Here is an 18,099-nt window from a genome sequence, read left to right as displayed (position 1 = left end):
AGAGTTTTAGGGGAAGTGACTGCTGAAATCAGAGTATAAATGTTTTGCAAGGTCAGTCCATAGACCAGTTAACTAAAAAGGAGTGGAAATACTGCCAAGTAATTAAAAAAACAAACAAAAAAAAGTAGGCTACAATACTGGATGTGTTTGCTGAGTTTTTGAATCTCTAGAATGTCGTTCCTGGGCTACGCAGCTCTGCTCTTGTGTTGGGTGCATTGTGCTGCACAGAGAGGTAAGCTTTAACTCCTGTCTTACAGTGTATGTGAAGAGGGTAACTAAAGCAATATGCAAATGCATTGTAGCATTTTTTCGTGAACTTCTGACAATAATTGACATTTCTTTGGGCAGCATTTAGCACCTTTAGTATTTAGTGTCCTGTCATAGGATTACTTTCACCTATTTATTTGCATAACTACGGCAGTTGTTAATCTGTTGCCCAACCTTTTTAATGATTGATATCAGTATAAACTGGAGCCAGACAACTAATTTTCTGTTATTATGCTTGCTAATTATTCTAATATCTAAAACCAGGAAGCAACTGATAGATTAAAATAGAAATGCACATTTATGGAATATTTTGTTTCTGTCTGGAATAACTTTTGACACGATCTGAGGAAGATAAATGATTACTACATTGACTGAAAAGCTTCTAATATATCTACTGACTGACTGCTTTTAGTCTATATATAAATATATACAGGATGCCTTTTTCATGTTTAAAGAGGTAGCTAGTATTCTACGTATCTTTTCAGATACCTTTGATGTTTTCTGTTTATCTGTTCAATGTATTTTTCTTGATTTGCGTTTATATTATTTAGTGTATCCTTAGTTATTTAATTGGTTTGCTTTATGTCTGAGTTTGCATAGAGTGTTGTGCAGAGGGTGCTGTGTGGTTTTGAGCTAGTATGTTTTTGCTTGGTTCAGGTTGGTTTTAATTTTAGTTGAAAGTTTTGAAGACCTTATTAATCAAAAAGATCTGATGGATTTTACTTTGAGAAACTGAAAAATCAGGAAATTAAAGGAAATAAATAAAAATAAATATTGCCTCAAAGCAGCTAATAGTCTAATTTGTTTGCAAAGAAGTGGAGAAAAGTCCTGTAATTTGAAACGAAAGTTTGCCTGAATTTGCACTTTGTTTTCACAATGCTTTTTTTTTTAGGTCAGGGAGATTGGAAAGAAATGTGAATGTAGCAAATTTTTTTTATTTTTTTTTTTTTTAATCTAGGATAACTATTAGCACTGGTCATGCAGGATTCTTAAGACTTCATGCTGAAAGTCTGTGAGACTTGTTCTGAGAGCTAAGTTTTGCACAAGGACTGAAAGCCACTTGTACCTGGATTTCTAATTGTGCTTGTACTTTGTAGAAGCTGCTACCAGCATATTGTTGGCAAAAAAAAGCAGCTTGAGGTATTTCTAACTGAGGTCAAGTCACATGTAAATCCTGAATGAGTAATTCCTGGTCTCCTGGTCTGTCAGTAAGGAATTTGAAGGTATCTGTTCAGTACATGCTTTTTAATATAGAAATAAACCCCTCCAGTACTGGTGAGTACATATGGTGAGTGAATGATAGAATTAATATAGTTTTGAGGTACAACCTGCCAGTAGATTTCTTCATCTCAAGCCACTGAGAAACTGCATACACACACACACATATATACATACTTGATGGTAACACACAGTTTAACATCAGGGCAGGAGAGGGAAAGAGTTGAGATAAAACCCAGCAAGACCCAGCACATCTTACTAATGGTGAAGAGACTAAGTAGATTATCTTCCATTGGAGGGGGGGACATTTAATGTAAATAAGGAATAGTTAAGAGGCTGAATTCTGCACAACAGATGATAAAAATATTATACAATTCAGAGGGAGGAATAGAGAAGCTCTCCCTGTACTCAATAACCTTTTTTTTAAATTACACATTTCAGTGTGTGCTCTCAGCTTGCAAACTCAAAGTGCTAATTCAAATAAGGTCTAATTTAAAATATGTGGAATTAGAAACATTCTTTTTCTCATCATTACAAAGAACTTTCTGGATAAACTAACCATTTTTAACACATTTTGAAGAACCAGCTAAAGGATTCCTGTTCATTTTGCTTATTCCTATATTTTGCAAAAAATGTTGTTAGAATTTGAATCTGTCTTTTCTTGCTAAAAATGTCTCTCCTACATTTTTTAGAGTAGCCTAGTACCCTCTAGTGCACAGAAAAGATTTTTATTCAGATGTAATCATTTATAGGAGGGAGAATACTTACCCAAGTAATTGGAAAAAACGTGAATGTGTGGGCATATTCATCCTTTAGCACATCAGCCGTATTGTCAAAGCTTGTCTAATTTTTCTGGCTACTTAAAACAGCCAAACTAACAGTATTAGAGCTCACAATTAACATTATTTTCTTTATATGTTCAAAATGCCATATAGAACACTTAAAATTATACAGGTTTTTTCTTGCAACAAATCTTTTTTTCCCATTTTCTAAAACAATTTTTTAAAATTATGCCTCTACTTTGGTCGGTACTCCCCTGACTGAAATACAACAAGTTACTTCTTAAGGGTCTTTGTAAACTCAAGTAAGACTTACTTTCGGATTTCTAACACAAAGTGAACAGATAAAATACACCTTCTTCCTTTTGATTCATTTCGTTCCTTTTCCAAGGCTTTATTTCTCAGGGCTTGTTTTATTTACTCCTGATGAATCACCTTTCCTGTTCAGGGGGGACAGAGTTCATTGCATTTAGTTAGCTAGGCTGTTCAGACTGTTACTCTGGGTGAAGCTTCAGCTTCTAAAATGTGTACATTTCAGTCACCCAAACACTGAAAATTAGTCACTGAAATTAGGGCAACTATTTCTTGACTAAATCATTTGGTCTTTCATTAGCAGTTTCCCAACACTTGCTTCTTTCCCCTTTAGTCTGACTTTTTTCATTCTTAAGCTGTTGAGGAACTTCTTAATAAAATTAATTCAGTTTAATTTGTTGTAGTTCTGACTTGACTGTACATTTCATGTGCACTGAAGAAGGCCCAGAAAGGAGCTTTTGGGCAAGGACTGTATAGTATGGAGCTAATAAATACCAGACACCACCATCCACTCCCCAAACTGAGTCAAAATGCTTGGAAGCTAAAGGTCAGAGTGAATACCCAAAATTAATTATATTGTGTAATGAGGAACTTGTAAGTAAGGAACAAGAGGAAATATGTTTGGGAATATAACGTGATCTGAGCCTGGAGAGAAATTTTAGGCAATGTGAAGGTGAGAGGTTTGGCAGAACTTTATCAGATGGCATGTGGAATAATGTCAGTAAAGGTAGTGGTGGCTGGAGAAGAAAATAGTTTGAAAGGAAACTCCAAAGTGCACAGAGTTGTTCTCTGTGGTAGTGGAAGGACAGGCCTGGAGCAGCTCCTGCAGATGGAAGGGTAGGAGGTGTCTGTGGTTGGAACCAGGGCGCTGATCTCTCAGGCTTTGTAACTAAAATCTGGTTCCTGAACCATCTCTGTCCTGGGTAGTTCCTCTGCACCTGGCTATTCCTGTGTCCTTCTAAATGTCTGTTTACATTCCTACAAAACATGGATCCTTGTCAGTTTCCTATTTTGTGCTCATTCAGTACAAAACACGTTGGTTTGGTCACAAATGGCCCCAGGATTTCTTGCTGAACTTCCTATTGCAAGATTGTTTTGGTGTGTGCAGCATGTTCTTCAGTTACCAATGTTTTTGTTTAAAATTTTTAGCTTGTGAAGAACCCCCTCCTAGGAGGGTAAAAGAAGTGCCTACTAAAAGATGGGACAAGCCTCCCTATCCACATGGGACTCAAGCAACATACAATTGTCGGCCTGGATATATAAAAATTGGAAGAGTTGCATTTCGGTGTGTTGATGGAGCCTGGGAGCAGCTGACCCCAGTGACAGAATGCAGAAGTAAGTATTTATGCAAAAGTATCTGCAGACATTTGTTCTGGCAGACCATATTCCTTCCCAGTGATGTCAATGTGAAATTGTGCCTTTGCTTGTAAATTACTTGTTTCTGCACTCTTTAAAATATCACCCTAAAAAGGATGTGTGTATAAGGGAACTTATTTTAAGTTCCCTTTTTTCGGATAAAAAGACCTTTTTTTTTTTTTTTTTTTTTTTTTTTTTTTTTTTTTTTTTTTTTTTTTTTTAAATTTACAGAAGATCTTATTCTAGGCCAGCCTTATTAACCCAATTTACATTATGAAAATCAATTATTAAATTCTTAGAAGCTTGCTTTCAAAAAGTTTTAGTCTAAGCAGGATAAAGCACAAACCTAGCTTCTGAATGTGAGTCAAGAGAGAGTTTATTCAACTAGTCTGTGAAAGATATAATTTCTTGCAAGTGGGAAATTATTTTTCCCTGCCTTTTCTTTTAAGCTGTAATTCACAATTAGGATGAGAGCTGCTATTTATTATCTCTAGCACACTGTGCTGAGAGTTTTCAAGTATCTCATACCCTCATACAGAATTCATTACTGAAGAAATTGAATTTGTTATCATTAGTCAGTAGATACTTCTTTTCTGCTTTGAAATTAGCTTTAAACAAAAAGGAACTTTGGAAACAAGGAGTTGTGCCTGTGTATCTGACATAAAAAAATTTTACTAGTACAATATAAGCACTTGATTTGAGAATATAAGTCTAAGTCCTGGGTGCTGTCCAAACAGAGATTGATACACACCGGGAGTAAAAATTAATAAATTACTAATAGGTTTTTTTTTTACATTTTTGACTTAATCTCTATTTCAGTGTTTGGATTCCGTTGTGTTAACTAGTCAGTGGCCACGGCCCTGTCGGAAATTTGGTGTGGTTCGTAGCATGTTTTAGCAAATGCTGCCACCCAGTGAGCAGATGCTGCCACCGGCGGGGAGCGCGTGGGGAGAGAGGGGTGCTGTGCCACTGTGCCACAGGCTGGGGGAACACGGTCCTTGGCAGGACAGAGACAGGAACATTGATCAGGAGTTCCCGTTTTCTCTAAGTCCCACTGGAGCAGGTTTAGGACCTACTCAAACACATCTTCCTCGGTAAAAACGGAGGATGTTGATAGCCTCCAAGGATGTTGATAGCCCCCAAGGATGAAATTGCCTTGCTTGACAAGAATCAGGAAATTATTATTTTATATATTATGAATTATTTTTATATTATTATAAATTATATAAATATTGTCCCTTCTGCTGAGGAGGGGTAATAACCTTCAGCTATGCAGTTTATTTTGCAATCCACATTATGAGATCAGAAGTGGATGAGTGAGAGAGGGAGGGTGGCATCTTTGCCACTCCTTTGGGAATCCAAAGCAAAGAGTTAGGGCCAGGCCATAAGGAAAGTCTGGTGGGGAGCTTTGAGCAGCAGTCACTAAAGACTAAAATAACTTCTGTGGCTTTAGATCACCCCACTTCACTCAGCACAATCCCCAACAGATGGAGTAAATTTCATTTCTAATCATGGACGGATTCTCTAGTCAAGGCTTTGGACCAGATTATGTCACAAATTATATGAAAATTGCCATAAATTTGTCATAAAACTGAACATGAGTTCAGCCTTTTTAAAGGAATAAAACATGCTGATTTGTTTGGGGGGGGTTGTTGTAGGTAGGTTGGTTTTGGTTTGGTTTTTCTTTTTAAGTGGTTAAAAATAAAAAGGAGAGGTTAATCAAACTTATGCTCAACATTTATGAATTTTTGGAAGCCCCCAAAGACCCATACTCACTACTAATGACTGGAAAAATGCAGTTTTTCTCATTTTCACCTTCCTATGTATGGTGTAAGTATGGCTTTTCCCCTTTTTTTGTTTCCATCAGATAAGCCCTGTGGACATCCTGGAGACACTGAGTTTGGTTTCTTTGAACTTACCAGTGGAAGTGAATTTGTGTTTGGTGCCAGAGTCGAGTACAGATGTAACGATGGGTAATACTAGTTTATTTCAATGTATGGGAATTAACATTAGGTGTTAATTATACTTTCAGTTACAGATTTTTTGTCTGTAATGCAGCTTACTAATATTTAAGGCTTGCTTATGTGTTGTAAAAACTGTTTGAAGGAAGACATTTCTGGCAGACTCACTAACGTGTCTTCACTGAATGTTTGAAAGAAAGTCTTTATCCATCTTCTCCAGTGAAAACTGCAGCAAGTCAACTACATGGTATTGTGCGCATGTCTGGATATTTTCCTACCAAAAAGAGAATCAACTTTGATGCTTTGCTTTTGCAGTTGTTATGTTACTGGAATCTAGCCTGAGTTCCACAAAGACAGTTCTAAAATCAATATTCTTCTTAATCCCTTCAGTTCTTCACTGTCATTTCAGAGTATCTGTCCTTCCTCTGAGTGCCTTTGTTATGTAGCCAAAGCTTGCTATCTCTGTAATGAAGAAGCTTTCTTCCTTATTCCTTCCTACTCCCTGATTTGGTTTTATACTTTCCCATATGGAAATAAAAGAAAGCAAATAAGGAAAATGCAGGTAAAGAACTACTCAGTGTTGTCACATTTTGGTTATTCTATGCTGGAACACCTGAAGCTGTCTTCCTTTGCTTCAAAAACAGCAGCACTGTTGTTTCTGTCACATAATGAAACTGTATTTTAGCATTTTTTACTTTTTATTTGGTAAGATACCAGATGCTCAGCCAAAGGAATTACCGTGAGTGTCAGGCAGATGGATGGAGCAATGACATCCCTCACTGTGAAGGTAAATGGAGTTTGACATTTAATTCTCTATCAAATTGTCTTTTTATCTGTCTGATACTATCTAAAATAGTCTGTGATTGTAGATATCTTGACTAGAGCTTGTTGTTTGTGGTTTGATATTTCCTTGGATTTAGGTATTTTGCATTTAGTTTACTGGATTTTGAGGGCCCTCACACTTAGGTATTGAGGTCTATCTGTACCATATGGAGCAAGGGTTTCCAACATTTTTTGTCATGTCTCACCAAGATACTTCAGTTTCAAATCCTCCTAAGTTATTTCTGTCATGATTGAGTTTTCACTGAAATATGATTGCCTGTGAAAGAAAGTATTTGTAGAAAGTCCAAATGTGAAGAACCCAAGAGACAGAATATGAGCTCATGGAAAAGGCAGATGACTATTAAGATGGCAAATGTCAGAGAGAAGTAGCTTTGATAGACAAAACAGAAGCCACTTTTATACTTACTCAGTGATATCCATGTGAGCATCTAAGAATGAGCTTTGATAGTCATTTCCCCCCTTAATAAGACATATCTGATGATATAAGTTAATTTTTTTTTTCTGCAGGTACAAAATTGGGAGGTACAAGACCTCTAATTAATGTCTGCCGCTGCGTTTGTTTGCTTCAGTAATGTAATTGCTCTGATATCCTTAATCAGAATTTTAGTTAATAACTGAACTGTTGCAGGCAGTGTGTAATGCAGCACTGTTAGAGATGTCTGTCCATAGCAAACTCAGTTTGGCACAGCTCTAAGCAAATTCAACTGATTTTGGCAAATTTTAATGGTGTCAGTCAAGGCTCAGCTACCCATCCGTAAAATGCAGGGTCCTAGGATAATTTAGATTAGGTGAGGTCATCTAATTCAGTGGATGCTCTGTCTTCAAGGGCAGAGAAGAGGATGATGAGACAGAGTCTAAAATCTTCTTCCTATGTCACTGTCTTTTTGCTTAGGGCTTTGCATTACAACTTGCTGCAAATGGTGTCTGAATATAGCTAGGGTGTATATGTTTAAAATGTGAGGAAATTAGTGATTTTTCTGTATTTTAACTTTTTAATGTGTCAGCTTATTTTACAGACTAGACCTCCAAATTACTTTTTCTTCCCTTTCCTTGTTTTGTTTTCCCAGTGATAAAGTGTTTACCTGTACAAGAACCTGAAAATGGAAGGATAATTATGACTGGTGCATTTGAGCTAGGCCAAGAATATTCCTTTGGCCAGGTTGTAAATTTTGAATGTAATGCAAAACACAAGCTTGTTGGAGCTGAAGAAATCGTTTGCTCTGCTAATGGAAAATGGAGTAACGATGTGCCTCAGTGCAAAGGTAAAAAGGACACTATTGTGTGTCATGAAGAGGCTTTGTTCTCACAGACTCCTAAATCGTGGTTACCATATGGGAAGCCACAAAGTTTTCACTTTATTTCACAGCAATTAAGCATTGTTTGTTTGTTTGTTTGAACAATCTCCACTGCATATATGAAAAAGTAGCATAAGAAAGAGAAATATAATAGTATTGGATACTAATAGAATGATAATACACCATCTGTTTGTTCCACATTTTTCCTACAAGCTGTATGTTTTGCCAGGCTGCAGTCAAATTCTTTGATATGTCTGCATAAGAGTCAACCACTTCAGTGTTGATTTAGCCAAAATAATCAGAAACAACTTTGAATCTGTGTGAATCAAGCTTAGTAAACAAGTACGATTTAATTCTTAGGCTATATAGAATACAAAAAAAAAAAAAAAAGTTGAATTTTTCTTCCCTCACACTAATGCGTTTGGAAATGTTGGAAGGTTCGTGTTTAGTTTTTTACAGAACCCTAGAATCAGTGAGGTGGTGTGGGACTTCTGAAGGTGCCTCAAAGCAATTAGCTGCGGCAAGTTGCTCAAGAACTGTTGCGTCGTGAGGCAGCAGTGACCTTCGTCCAGGGAGGTTACAACCACCAGCAGGGAAACAGAAGAGACAAGTCTTTGTTATAAGCATGAGAATGCATTTATTCCCCCCTACCCAGGACCAGGGAGGGGGCGAGAGCAAAGAGGGGTGAAGATGAAAGGCGAGCAGGGGCAGAGTTGTGAGTTTTATTGGGTATTTTAGGGGAGGAGTCTTTGTGTTTAGGTCAAAGGGGGGACATCAGATTTCAGCCTCCTCAAAACAGGACTCCACAAAGAACGTGTTCAGTCAGCTTTTGATATCTCCAAGGATGGAGATCCACAGCTTCTGTGGGTAACCCACTGCAGTGGTTGAACTCTCTTTAGTAACAACTTAGAAGTGGTATTTCCTGTATTCCGATTCATGCCCATGGCTTCTCACTGTGTGGCTGGTGGCCAGTGAGAAATATCCAGTTCCACCATCTTCTGCCTGCCCCATGGAGCCAGGAATTTGCACATGTAAAAATTACTGTCCTTCCTCCCCCAAGCCTTCTTTACGCCAGACTCTTAAACCTCTGTCTATCTGTCAGTTTTTCCAATTTCTTAATTATCTTCCTGTCCCTTACTGGATCTGCTCCAGTATGTCCCTATCTTTCCTCTACTGGGAATTCCGTCCTGGAGCGATGTAGAGGGGCAATATCATCTCTTTTGGTCTGCTGGCAGCACTTTTCCCAGTGAAGCCCAAGGTGTTTTCTTTGCTGCAGAGGCCCATTACTGGCCCCTGTCCAACTCGTCCATCAGGACCACCAACTTTTTTTCTGCAAAACTGCTTTTCAGCCAGTCAATCCCACGCTGCCCTGTTTGCAGCTGCTACTGGTGGATGGGATCATTCCTCCCAGTTTCTCAACAAAGAATGGATGGTATTGGATTGTCAGGGTATGAGAATGAATCCCAGGAAGATAATGGTAACAAACACCTAAATACTCAGAACACCAAGTTTCTTGGATGATTTCTATGTTATTTGATCATGAAGTATGTGTTTAGAAGAGCAGAATACACTTGTCAGGATGGAAAATACATTTATGGTTTGTTCACAATTCCAGTGCTGCATTTTGCTGCTTTGAAATCCCCATTTATTATATTTTGTACAGCATGAAGTAGAATTAAACATCTATGCCTGTAACATTTGCAGAATATAATGAATTTCATTAAACAATGGCAGTTTCCATGAGCTATATTTCATTCTAAACACAAAGTAAATTCAGTAAAAGAATCCAAGAGAACTCTTTGGTGTCCTGTTCTGTGAGCTAGGAAACAAAACATTGAGTATCTTCTGGCTTTATGAATGCATTTTTAGGAAACTGCAAGGTCTTGGTGGTTTCATTTGGTTTGGCAAGGAACTGGAAACACTTACATTCTTTTATAGATATTAAGCATTCTAGTGTAAAATTTTCAGATATTTTAATTCTTTTCTCCTTTTAATGATTTAACTCAAAACCTACTGGCTCCGAGAGCACATTAGGTTTGTTGGAAAATTACAAAGAAATTATCTGAAAAATAGAAAATCCTAAATTTCACCTTGCCTAGTGTCTTGTTTTGGAATGTCTTCTACCTTATCTCTTGATTCTAAGTCCATTAAAGTTCAAAGCAAAGCCCTGAAATCTGTGTCATGAGCCAATTTGCAATTGAAGCTGTGCTACACCACATTTTCCACCTGGAACCCAGAATCAAGTAAGTGCTCAAATAAGTTTCAAACAGCTTCAAAATGCAAAAGTTTTTGTGAATTCAAATTAACCACCACCCCACTCCCCCTGCCCCCCCCCCAACCCCCCCCCCCCCCACACACACAAAAAAACCCCTTAATTTTATTGTTATAGAAATTTATTCTTAGTAAATAAAAATTTAAATACCTGGATTTTTGTCTGTTTCAATTTCAGAAATTATCTGTGATGTGCCAGAAATTCCACATGGATATGTTCGTTCTCCAAAGAAGTCTTACAAGGAAAATGAAATAATGCAGTTTTTCTGTGAAGTGGGACACAAATATGGTAACAGGGCAGATGCACTGTGCACTGAATCGGGATGGAATCCACCTCCCTATTGCACTGGTCAGTCTTGCCCAAAGTGGTTTTGCACTTTAATTGGGTTTGAAAGTAATTTTTTGAGATTGATAAATTCATTTGTAGCAAAATAAATCCATCCATGAAGACTGGAAGGATTAAGTGCTGAGGGGACTGAAAAACATGATAAGAGTTTTCCATGAATAGCTGTAGCAAAACCAGAATCTTGTTGTGAATCTCTACAAATTACTATATTTACAAAGCTAAAGCTCCCTATTGTTTTTTAACTCTCAAATGTCTTCTGAGCAGTTCATGTGACAAATCCATAATTCCTGAGGCTAGTCCTGTTTGATATCAGCCCTCTGGGTCACGGATTTTGCTTTAATTTCATTCAACTTACAGCACTTAAAGGCTGTATTTAAATCTCCAAATATGTGTGTCATATCCCAACTGAAAGAGTTGGATGAAATTTTGGGGAATTTATCAGTGCCTTGAATTTTCTTCAAGAGATTGCCAAAATCTTGAAACTGGAAAAAAATGTGTTGGCAACAGGGCAACATTTTAGGATTTTATGCACCACCCACCTTCCTGGGACACCTTCCAGAAAGACTCCTTTAGAAATAAAAACTTCTTGTCAGTCTTAGGGCCCACTCAGTTTTTGACCTTTCTGATTCAAGATTAGTAATGATACTAATTAATATGCATTGCCTACAGTTTAACAACATACTGCTTTTGAGGAGTGCCAAACAAAACATTTTTCTAGACAGTGATATGCTGGGCTCTGGTACTTGGGGTGTACTCAGATAGTGGTTCTGGATCCTTCTGGGCTTATCACTGGACGTAGAGGATTCAGCAGGGCATGAATGAAAACTGATTCACCCACCCTCACTCCACAGCAGCACCAACCTGTGGTTACCTTACAGTCATCCCCTCCCAGCCCCCAGGGTGTTGGTGATGTTTTCCAAACTGGAAGAAAACACAAAAAAAGCCCCCAAAGACAGGCTCTGGTTTATAAATATGTTTGCCTGACTTCTCTGGGTATAAAGATATCTTAAGGTTTTAGAGTGAGATTCTTGACCTTTTTCAGTTGTTGAAATACTTCCAGTGTCAGTGAAGGACACTAATCTTATCACAGAACATCTGAATGATCAGATCCTAGTCGAGTATAATTATTTCTGCATTTAGGACCTGCCAGTGAAACTGCCCTCCTTTGGGACAGTGTCCATAGACAAGCCCAGCAAAACCCAGCTGCAGAATGATCTATGGGAAAAAAATTAGTCAGGTTCAGTTTGATGGCATCCAGTACTTTCTCCAGCCATTCTCTTTGCAATGAAGTTTTAATTTTCTAATTAACATAACATCAGTAAGGGCTGTCACTCTTCTCTTACAGAACCATGCATTTCTAAGAGTGAGGAAGAAATGTAACCTTTTCTTTGTTCTAAGAAACATCTTTTTAACAATTTTATGCAGTTATGGCCAATATATTATGAAAACAAGAATTTACACAATAAATTTAAACTTTTTTTTTTTTTTTTAGAAATTGTATGCTCTCCTCCAGTAATTTCCTCTGGGAACTTTAGACCTCAAAAAGACAAGTACACACTGGGTAATACAATCACAGTGGAATGTGATGATGGGTATCATTTTAAAGTGATAACTGGCAGAAACACAGCTGAATGCACCAAGAATGGCTGGGTGCCTGATCCAGCTTGTGTCCGTAAGTAGCTCTCATGAATGAAGTTACAATGCAGAAATTGTTGGAAGTATCTCAGAGGGAAGAAGTTAAGAGCAGAACTTGAGGAACATTAGATATGGAACAGTTGCTTCTTATTTTCCATGTACCATAAAGCTTTATATGATGGTTTAGAAAAATCACCTAGAAACACAATCTGGTATAATCCAGATTTACATTGTGTTTATTAACACATGCATTATGTCTTATTGTATTTGCAAAGCTGTTAAAACGTGCTATAGTCAACTCACTGTCAGGAAGGTTTGTGCTCCACCTGAGGAATAGCATCCCAGTCAGGATGAGAAGGCATGGGGAGTTTAAAGTAGCCAAACCACAGGTAGTGATTGGAAGATACCTTTCCTTGTAGTATCACAGCTCTTAGACTTTTACTTGGCATTGTAATTTGGTGGTACAGACAGTCACAGGATTTTATCTATTTTATAACGTGTCGGATTACAAAGCAAGGTATTCTTGATGGTTGATGAGTTCTTTCTTGATTTAAACTTCCCATAACTGCAATAATCATTTGGTCCAGTAGGCACAGTATAAAAAAAATAAATAAATAAATATATAAATTAGCAGATAGTTTCATAATTTAACCCTCTTTGATTTTTGGTCACTGAAAATAAAACTTAGAATGTAAGATGATTTGAGCTATTTCTGAAACTTCCTCTTTTAGTATCTGAGTTAATGTTTTCTCTAAATCAGTTGAGTTCTAAAATTCAGGTGTCATTCTGAGCCCACTTCACTCATTCTTGAATGATCTGTCCAGTGGGTGATCTGCTCTGCCCTGGCATGTAGGGTCTGGGTCAGAACTTTTTGGGAAGAGCCTGGGAAACTTGAATAGAAGCTTCTGAGAATCTCCTCCTTCAGTCCTGGACTTGTCCCTGGAAATGGTCAGTTCTTCTGTGGAACCAAGAGAAGAAAATTAAAATGCTGCAGCTTTAAAATAAAAAAATGAGAAGAGTCAGGAAGAGCTTTTGGTGCAGGATCCTAAAAGTTGTAAATGGAGGTGGCAGGAGTCATCTCAATTTCACGAGTTCACAGTTAAGTTTCAGAGCCAGGTGACTGGGCTCCCTCTATGGTCAGAATAGAAATTGAATCAAGACCCTCTACAGTGTCATCTCACTGTACAATGACTATGAACCTTTGGTCTGCCAAATCACCCTCAGGCGTCTGCTGAGAGCACTGGCTGGATTTCTGGTGGTTGCAAATGGAATTGAGGGAAGTAACACAGCTATAGGCACTGACAGAGACCCCAGGAGCAGAATGTGATTGTTCCTGCACTCCTGAGGAGCTGCCAGGGTGTGCAGTCCTGGTTCTGTCCATTTCTGAGAGCACATTGATGGCAAAGCTGAATCTGAATTAATAATATATTGTGTCCTGAGCTTTTTGTCATGCATGTGCTGATATTGCTGCTGTTACATTCTGTTTCAAGGGAAACCGTGTGACTACCCAGCTATAGAAAATGGAAAGTTAAGTTATTCATATGAGAACTACAGAAGCTATTACTTTCCTAAAAGATTTGGACAGACTGTAGATTACTATTGCCTCAATGGATATTCAACCCCCAGTGGAGAATACTGGGATCGAATCACCTGCTCTGAAAGGGGCTGGTTTCCAGAGCCAAAATGCCTGAGTAAGTACATTTCCACTATATATTCAATTCTGGTCTGTGCAGCAGAACTTGTTCTGATGGAATGCAGGACAAAACAGTTTCTGAAAGTCAGGCTGCTTTAGCTGACCCCTGGAAGTGCATCCAGACTGTCTTCCTATCTGCAGAGCACAACCTGCCAGCTGGGAACACTCTGAAATTATGCTATTGAGTTTTGACGATTGTTCACTTCTGAAAATATTCATTAGAGTAAGAAATATATAGCAAACCTTCCTCTTCTCTGGCTTCTGGGTGACATGCAAGCATATGCTTTCCTCTGCTCCACAGCTGCACACACACAGAGTTTCTGCTCTGAGGGAATATATTCTCCCTTCTGTGGCTTGGGCACTTTGGCATTAAGTCTTCGTCCTCTCTGGGAAGCATTGCTTGGTCCCTTTGGAAACCTTTTAGAGCTGAAAAGGTGTCACAGGTTTTCAATAGGCTGAAACTGATCATCGTAACAGCAAGAGAACCAAATACACTGACTCAGATTTAAAATTAAATTGACTTAAAATTTATCTGAAGCAGCGAGATGAGGCCTCCTCTCACACATCCTCAGTCACAGCAACGTTCCTACCGACTGGCAGGGCACAAAAGTGCATTACAAAAGGTTGCTCTTTTCCTTGTTGCCCTCAGTGGAGTGGTGCTCAGTGCAGGAAATGAGTGGAGCCCAGCCTGGAGGAAAGGAGCAGGCGCTCAGATAACACCACAGAACATTCCTTCAGCCATCTGCCTGGCGGTCTGGGCTCTGGGGGGACAGGAGGACTTAGAGCCAGTGTGCTAAGCTGTTGCTAAAACCTCTAGAGCTAGTTTGAGAGGCTGCTACACTTCCCCGAAGCTGATAAAATCTCCTGAAGGCAAACACTGCAGTTCACTCTGGGCATGCATCAACATCTTAGAGACGTACCAGACCAAACTGATGGGAGAAGCGCTGAAGCGAGCCAAGCTTGCTTGTGAACAGTAGGTAAGAGGTTTTTGGTTACTAGGCCACCTCATATCACTTTATGTTGTGACTTCCACTTCTGTTCCTGTGGTCCATTAATCACAAGGTGCTGAAAGAAAGCAAAAGAAAGCACGCTTTCATTCCGATTTGCACACAGGTGTCTTTTCGCGATACAAGGCTACAGAAAGGTGCTTGGAGGCTGTTTGTTAGTAATGCTTCCTAAGGACTCCCTTCCCTCAGTTCTTGCTGAAAAATTTCTGTGGTTGAATGTACTTTCCTTCCTTCTTTAGAAAAGTGTTACATCAGCAGGCTGGAAAATGGTTATTTCCCACGCCGCAGCCGGAACGATTTTTACAAGGAAGGTGAAAGAGTCAGATACGGCTGCAACAGCGACTACCAAGCTCAGCATGAAGAAGTCACGTGCACGAGGAATGGCTGGGAACCTCCTCCGAGATGTACCCGTAAAAGTGAGTGTGCTTGTGTTTTGGTGAGGTTTCTATCTAACGCTATTTCTTGGAGCAGTAATTTCTGAAGAGGCTCCTTCACAGAATGATTTAGCAGTAAAGAATTTAACGTACTACAAACGTTTTCTCTCAGACATCCAACTGATTCTTCCATCCATTTAAATAACATATTAAACATTATGCATTAGCAATGTATGGAATTAAAAATGTACATGTATTAAGCAATTTTCTAAATCCTACTGCTGTATATGTTGTCATCCTGCTGTGATTTTTATGCATGTAGTTTAGCAGTGCTTTACTTGGAAGGAATCTTGTCTCTTATCTTTCAGAAAAATGCCAGTATATCTATTTTGAGAATGGTTTTTTGAACTTGCCAAAGGCAATATTCGATTTAAAAGAGAAGATCTCATATAAATGTCACAGTGGCTTTGTGACTCCAGAAGGACAAGAAACAGGACACACACAGTGCCAAGAGAGTGGCTGGACTCCACCTCCAAAATGCATCAGTGAGTAGCTGCAGGTTCCAGAGCTCCCTGTCATTGTCACCAGTGTGTCCTATGGCCTCAGAGATTTGTCATCTTGCTGTGTGGAGGTTTGTTACTGGGCACAGGGAGACTCAGAGGGCAGATCCTCCAGAGACTGACCTTTCCCAGGCTCCAAGAAATAGAGAACAAATGTAAAGGATATTTTTTGGATCTCTCTAGCACTGAGTTACTGGTAATCACTGACCACTTCAGTGGTTCTTACCTGATACAAGGTACGTTTGCTCAAATTTACTCCCAATTTATGAAGCACCATCTGTGAATGGAGGCACTCTCCTGAGAACTCCATTGAAATGTGGCCAAACTAGAGACAAATAGGATTCATTATTTCAAAATTCCTTCCTCACCTGAACACAGATGTAGAACAGTAAGAGACTTAATCTTGTTCTGTTCTATGTCGGTCATCATATTGACCAACTTTAGCTACTATTTTATCTTGTCCTTTTATTTCAGACTGCCTCTAACTAGGATTTTGTAACTTTCTTCTGACTCACAACCGGGAGAACATGGGAACAGCAGTACAAACCATTTCTTGGGACACCTAAAGTAATAATAATGATTATAACATGTAGCAAAAGGAAATAATTGAATGTAGGGAAGAAGTATTTATCCTAATTATTGCTTCTGGATAAATTTTGGAAGATTAATGCAATAGATAATATGTGACTATGCTGCATATTCTGCAACAATATTCTGACAATGCAGATGTTTCAACTATACCTACAGGGATGATGCTTCCAAAGGGCAGTGTTTCTGAGTAAGTAAAAACACTAACTTTCTTTTATTCTACAGAATCATGTAAAGCACCAGGGGACATTTTGATTCAGCACACAATCAAAACTGTGTTCATGCCTGAAGATACAATTGAGTATTCCTGTTTGAAGGGATATAAAACTACAAATAACATGCCAACTGATACCACAATGTGTGGCAAAAATGGAGAATGGAGTCCAGAACCCCAGTGCCGTGGTGAATATTTTTGTGTCTGCTAGTCAGTGTCACTCTCTGTGTACACTCTGTGAACCTTTTTTCTTTAAGCTCCCTTGGGCTTTGTTCTAACCAGTAGCATTTCATGTGCTTTCTGTAGGTTGTCCGCTATACATGAAAATATTTTTTCTCCACAGAAATCGAATGTGCGCTGCCGCCACTGGGCAATGGAGATTTCTCTCCCAAAGAGGGTAAATACCACAGTGGAGATGTTGTGAAATTTACCTGTGCAAGAAACTACAAAAGGGTGGGGCCTGCCTCTATCCAGTGCTACCACTTTGGATGGTCTCCATCACCACCACTGTGCAAAGGTAATTCTTCTGCAGTACTGAAACTGAACTGGTAAATGGTTGGAACAAAATATTAATTAGGTTATTTACTTTAATGTTTGAAAAAAATTGGTCTTGTTTAAAATTGCATAAATAATGTGTGGTATGGCAATGATTAATTTGAGTAGTGTCCTCTCTTATTATGTTCCAAAGGTCCTAGTTTTGCCGCTGCCTAATATTGATGCCCATCAGATATTGCATCCTATGCTCTTCTTTTCTGATCACATGTAATTGAAGGAAAAAAACTGCTTTGGACATGACACAGATCTGGACCCAAACAAAAGAACCTCAGTGAAGGATTCTCCTGTGAAATTCATCTAGTAGGATGAGCACATTCATGCAGAAGGAAAAATATGTCCACTTGTACATAGCATTCTTTTTAACTTAGAACACAACTTCCTTCCTCTTCTCTTCTGAGAAGAGCTCCCTGTGCTGGTGCTGAGCCCTCTCATGAGGTGCACAGGCTTTCACAAAGCTTGAGAGAAGGAAGGGACCTCCCTTTCTAAACACTCAATCAGCTTTTATGGTGACTTTTACTCTGTCATCCTTCTTTTTGCTCAGCCTCTTTTGCATTGAAAAACAAGTCTATTTCATATATTTGGCTCTTTAGCTCAGGAACATTTTAAGCTCCCTTAATATGAGTTCCACTCTCTGCATTAAAAGTGAATTCCTTTAATATATTGTGTGTGTGTATATATATGTATTGCTGAGTGGGTTTTAGGACATAGGTTATTCCTTGCAGAGTTGTCAATTTCCTTTTAAGAATACTGAAGTAAGCATTCTTGTAACACTTTTTTTTTCTTTTCCCTTAAAACTGGGTTGGTTTTATCAACCACTTTTCTCAG

General features: G+C 38.6%; 1 protein-coding gene across 1 annotated transcript in view; it reads left to right on the top strand.

Moving 5' to 3' along the window:
• The first annotated feature begins 56 nt into the window (after positions 1 to 56).
• Positions 57 to 18,099, top strand: part of CFH (complement factor H) — a 47,920-nt gene continuing 29,877 nt past the window's right edge. Inside the window, exons 1-12 of the mRNA XM_058421764.1 lie at positions 57 to 232; positions 3,726 to 3,911; positions 5,800 to 5,905; positions 6,604 to 6,680; positions 7,804 to 7,998; positions 10,481 to 10,651; positions 12,141 to 12,320; positions 13,774 to 13,974; positions 15,223 to 15,399; positions 15,726 to 15,902; positions 16,731 to 16,907; positions 17,063 to 17,236. Coding sequence (XP_058277747.1) covers positions 172 to 232; positions 3,726 to 3,911; positions 5,800 to 5,905; positions 6,604 to 6,680; positions 7,804 to 7,998; positions 10,481 to 10,651; positions 12,141 to 12,320; positions 13,774 to 13,974; positions 15,223 to 15,399; positions 15,726 to 15,902; positions 16,731 to 16,907; positions 17,063 to 17,236 — 1,882 coding nt within the window. The 5' untranslated portion in view covers positions 57 to 171. The remainder of the gene's footprint in view (positions 233 to 3,725; positions 3,912 to 5,799; positions 5,906 to 6,603; positions 6,681 to 7,803; positions 7,999 to 10,480; positions 10,652 to 12,140; positions 12,321 to 13,773; positions 13,975 to 15,222; positions 15,400 to 15,725; positions 15,903 to 16,730; positions 16,908 to 17,062; positions 17,237 to 18,099) is intronic.

Source organism: Hirundo rustica, chromosome 9 (assembly GCF_015227805.2).
Source record: "Hirundo rustica isolate bHirRus1 chromosome 9, bHirRus1.pri.v3, whole genome shotgun sequence".
Classification (NCBI taxonomy): Eukaryota; Metazoa; Chordata; class Aves; order Passeriformes; family Hirundinidae; genus Hirundo; species Hirundo rustica.
The sequence above is the reverse complement of the archived record's forward strand: the minus strand, read 5'-3'. Positions and strand labels throughout refer to the sequence as shown.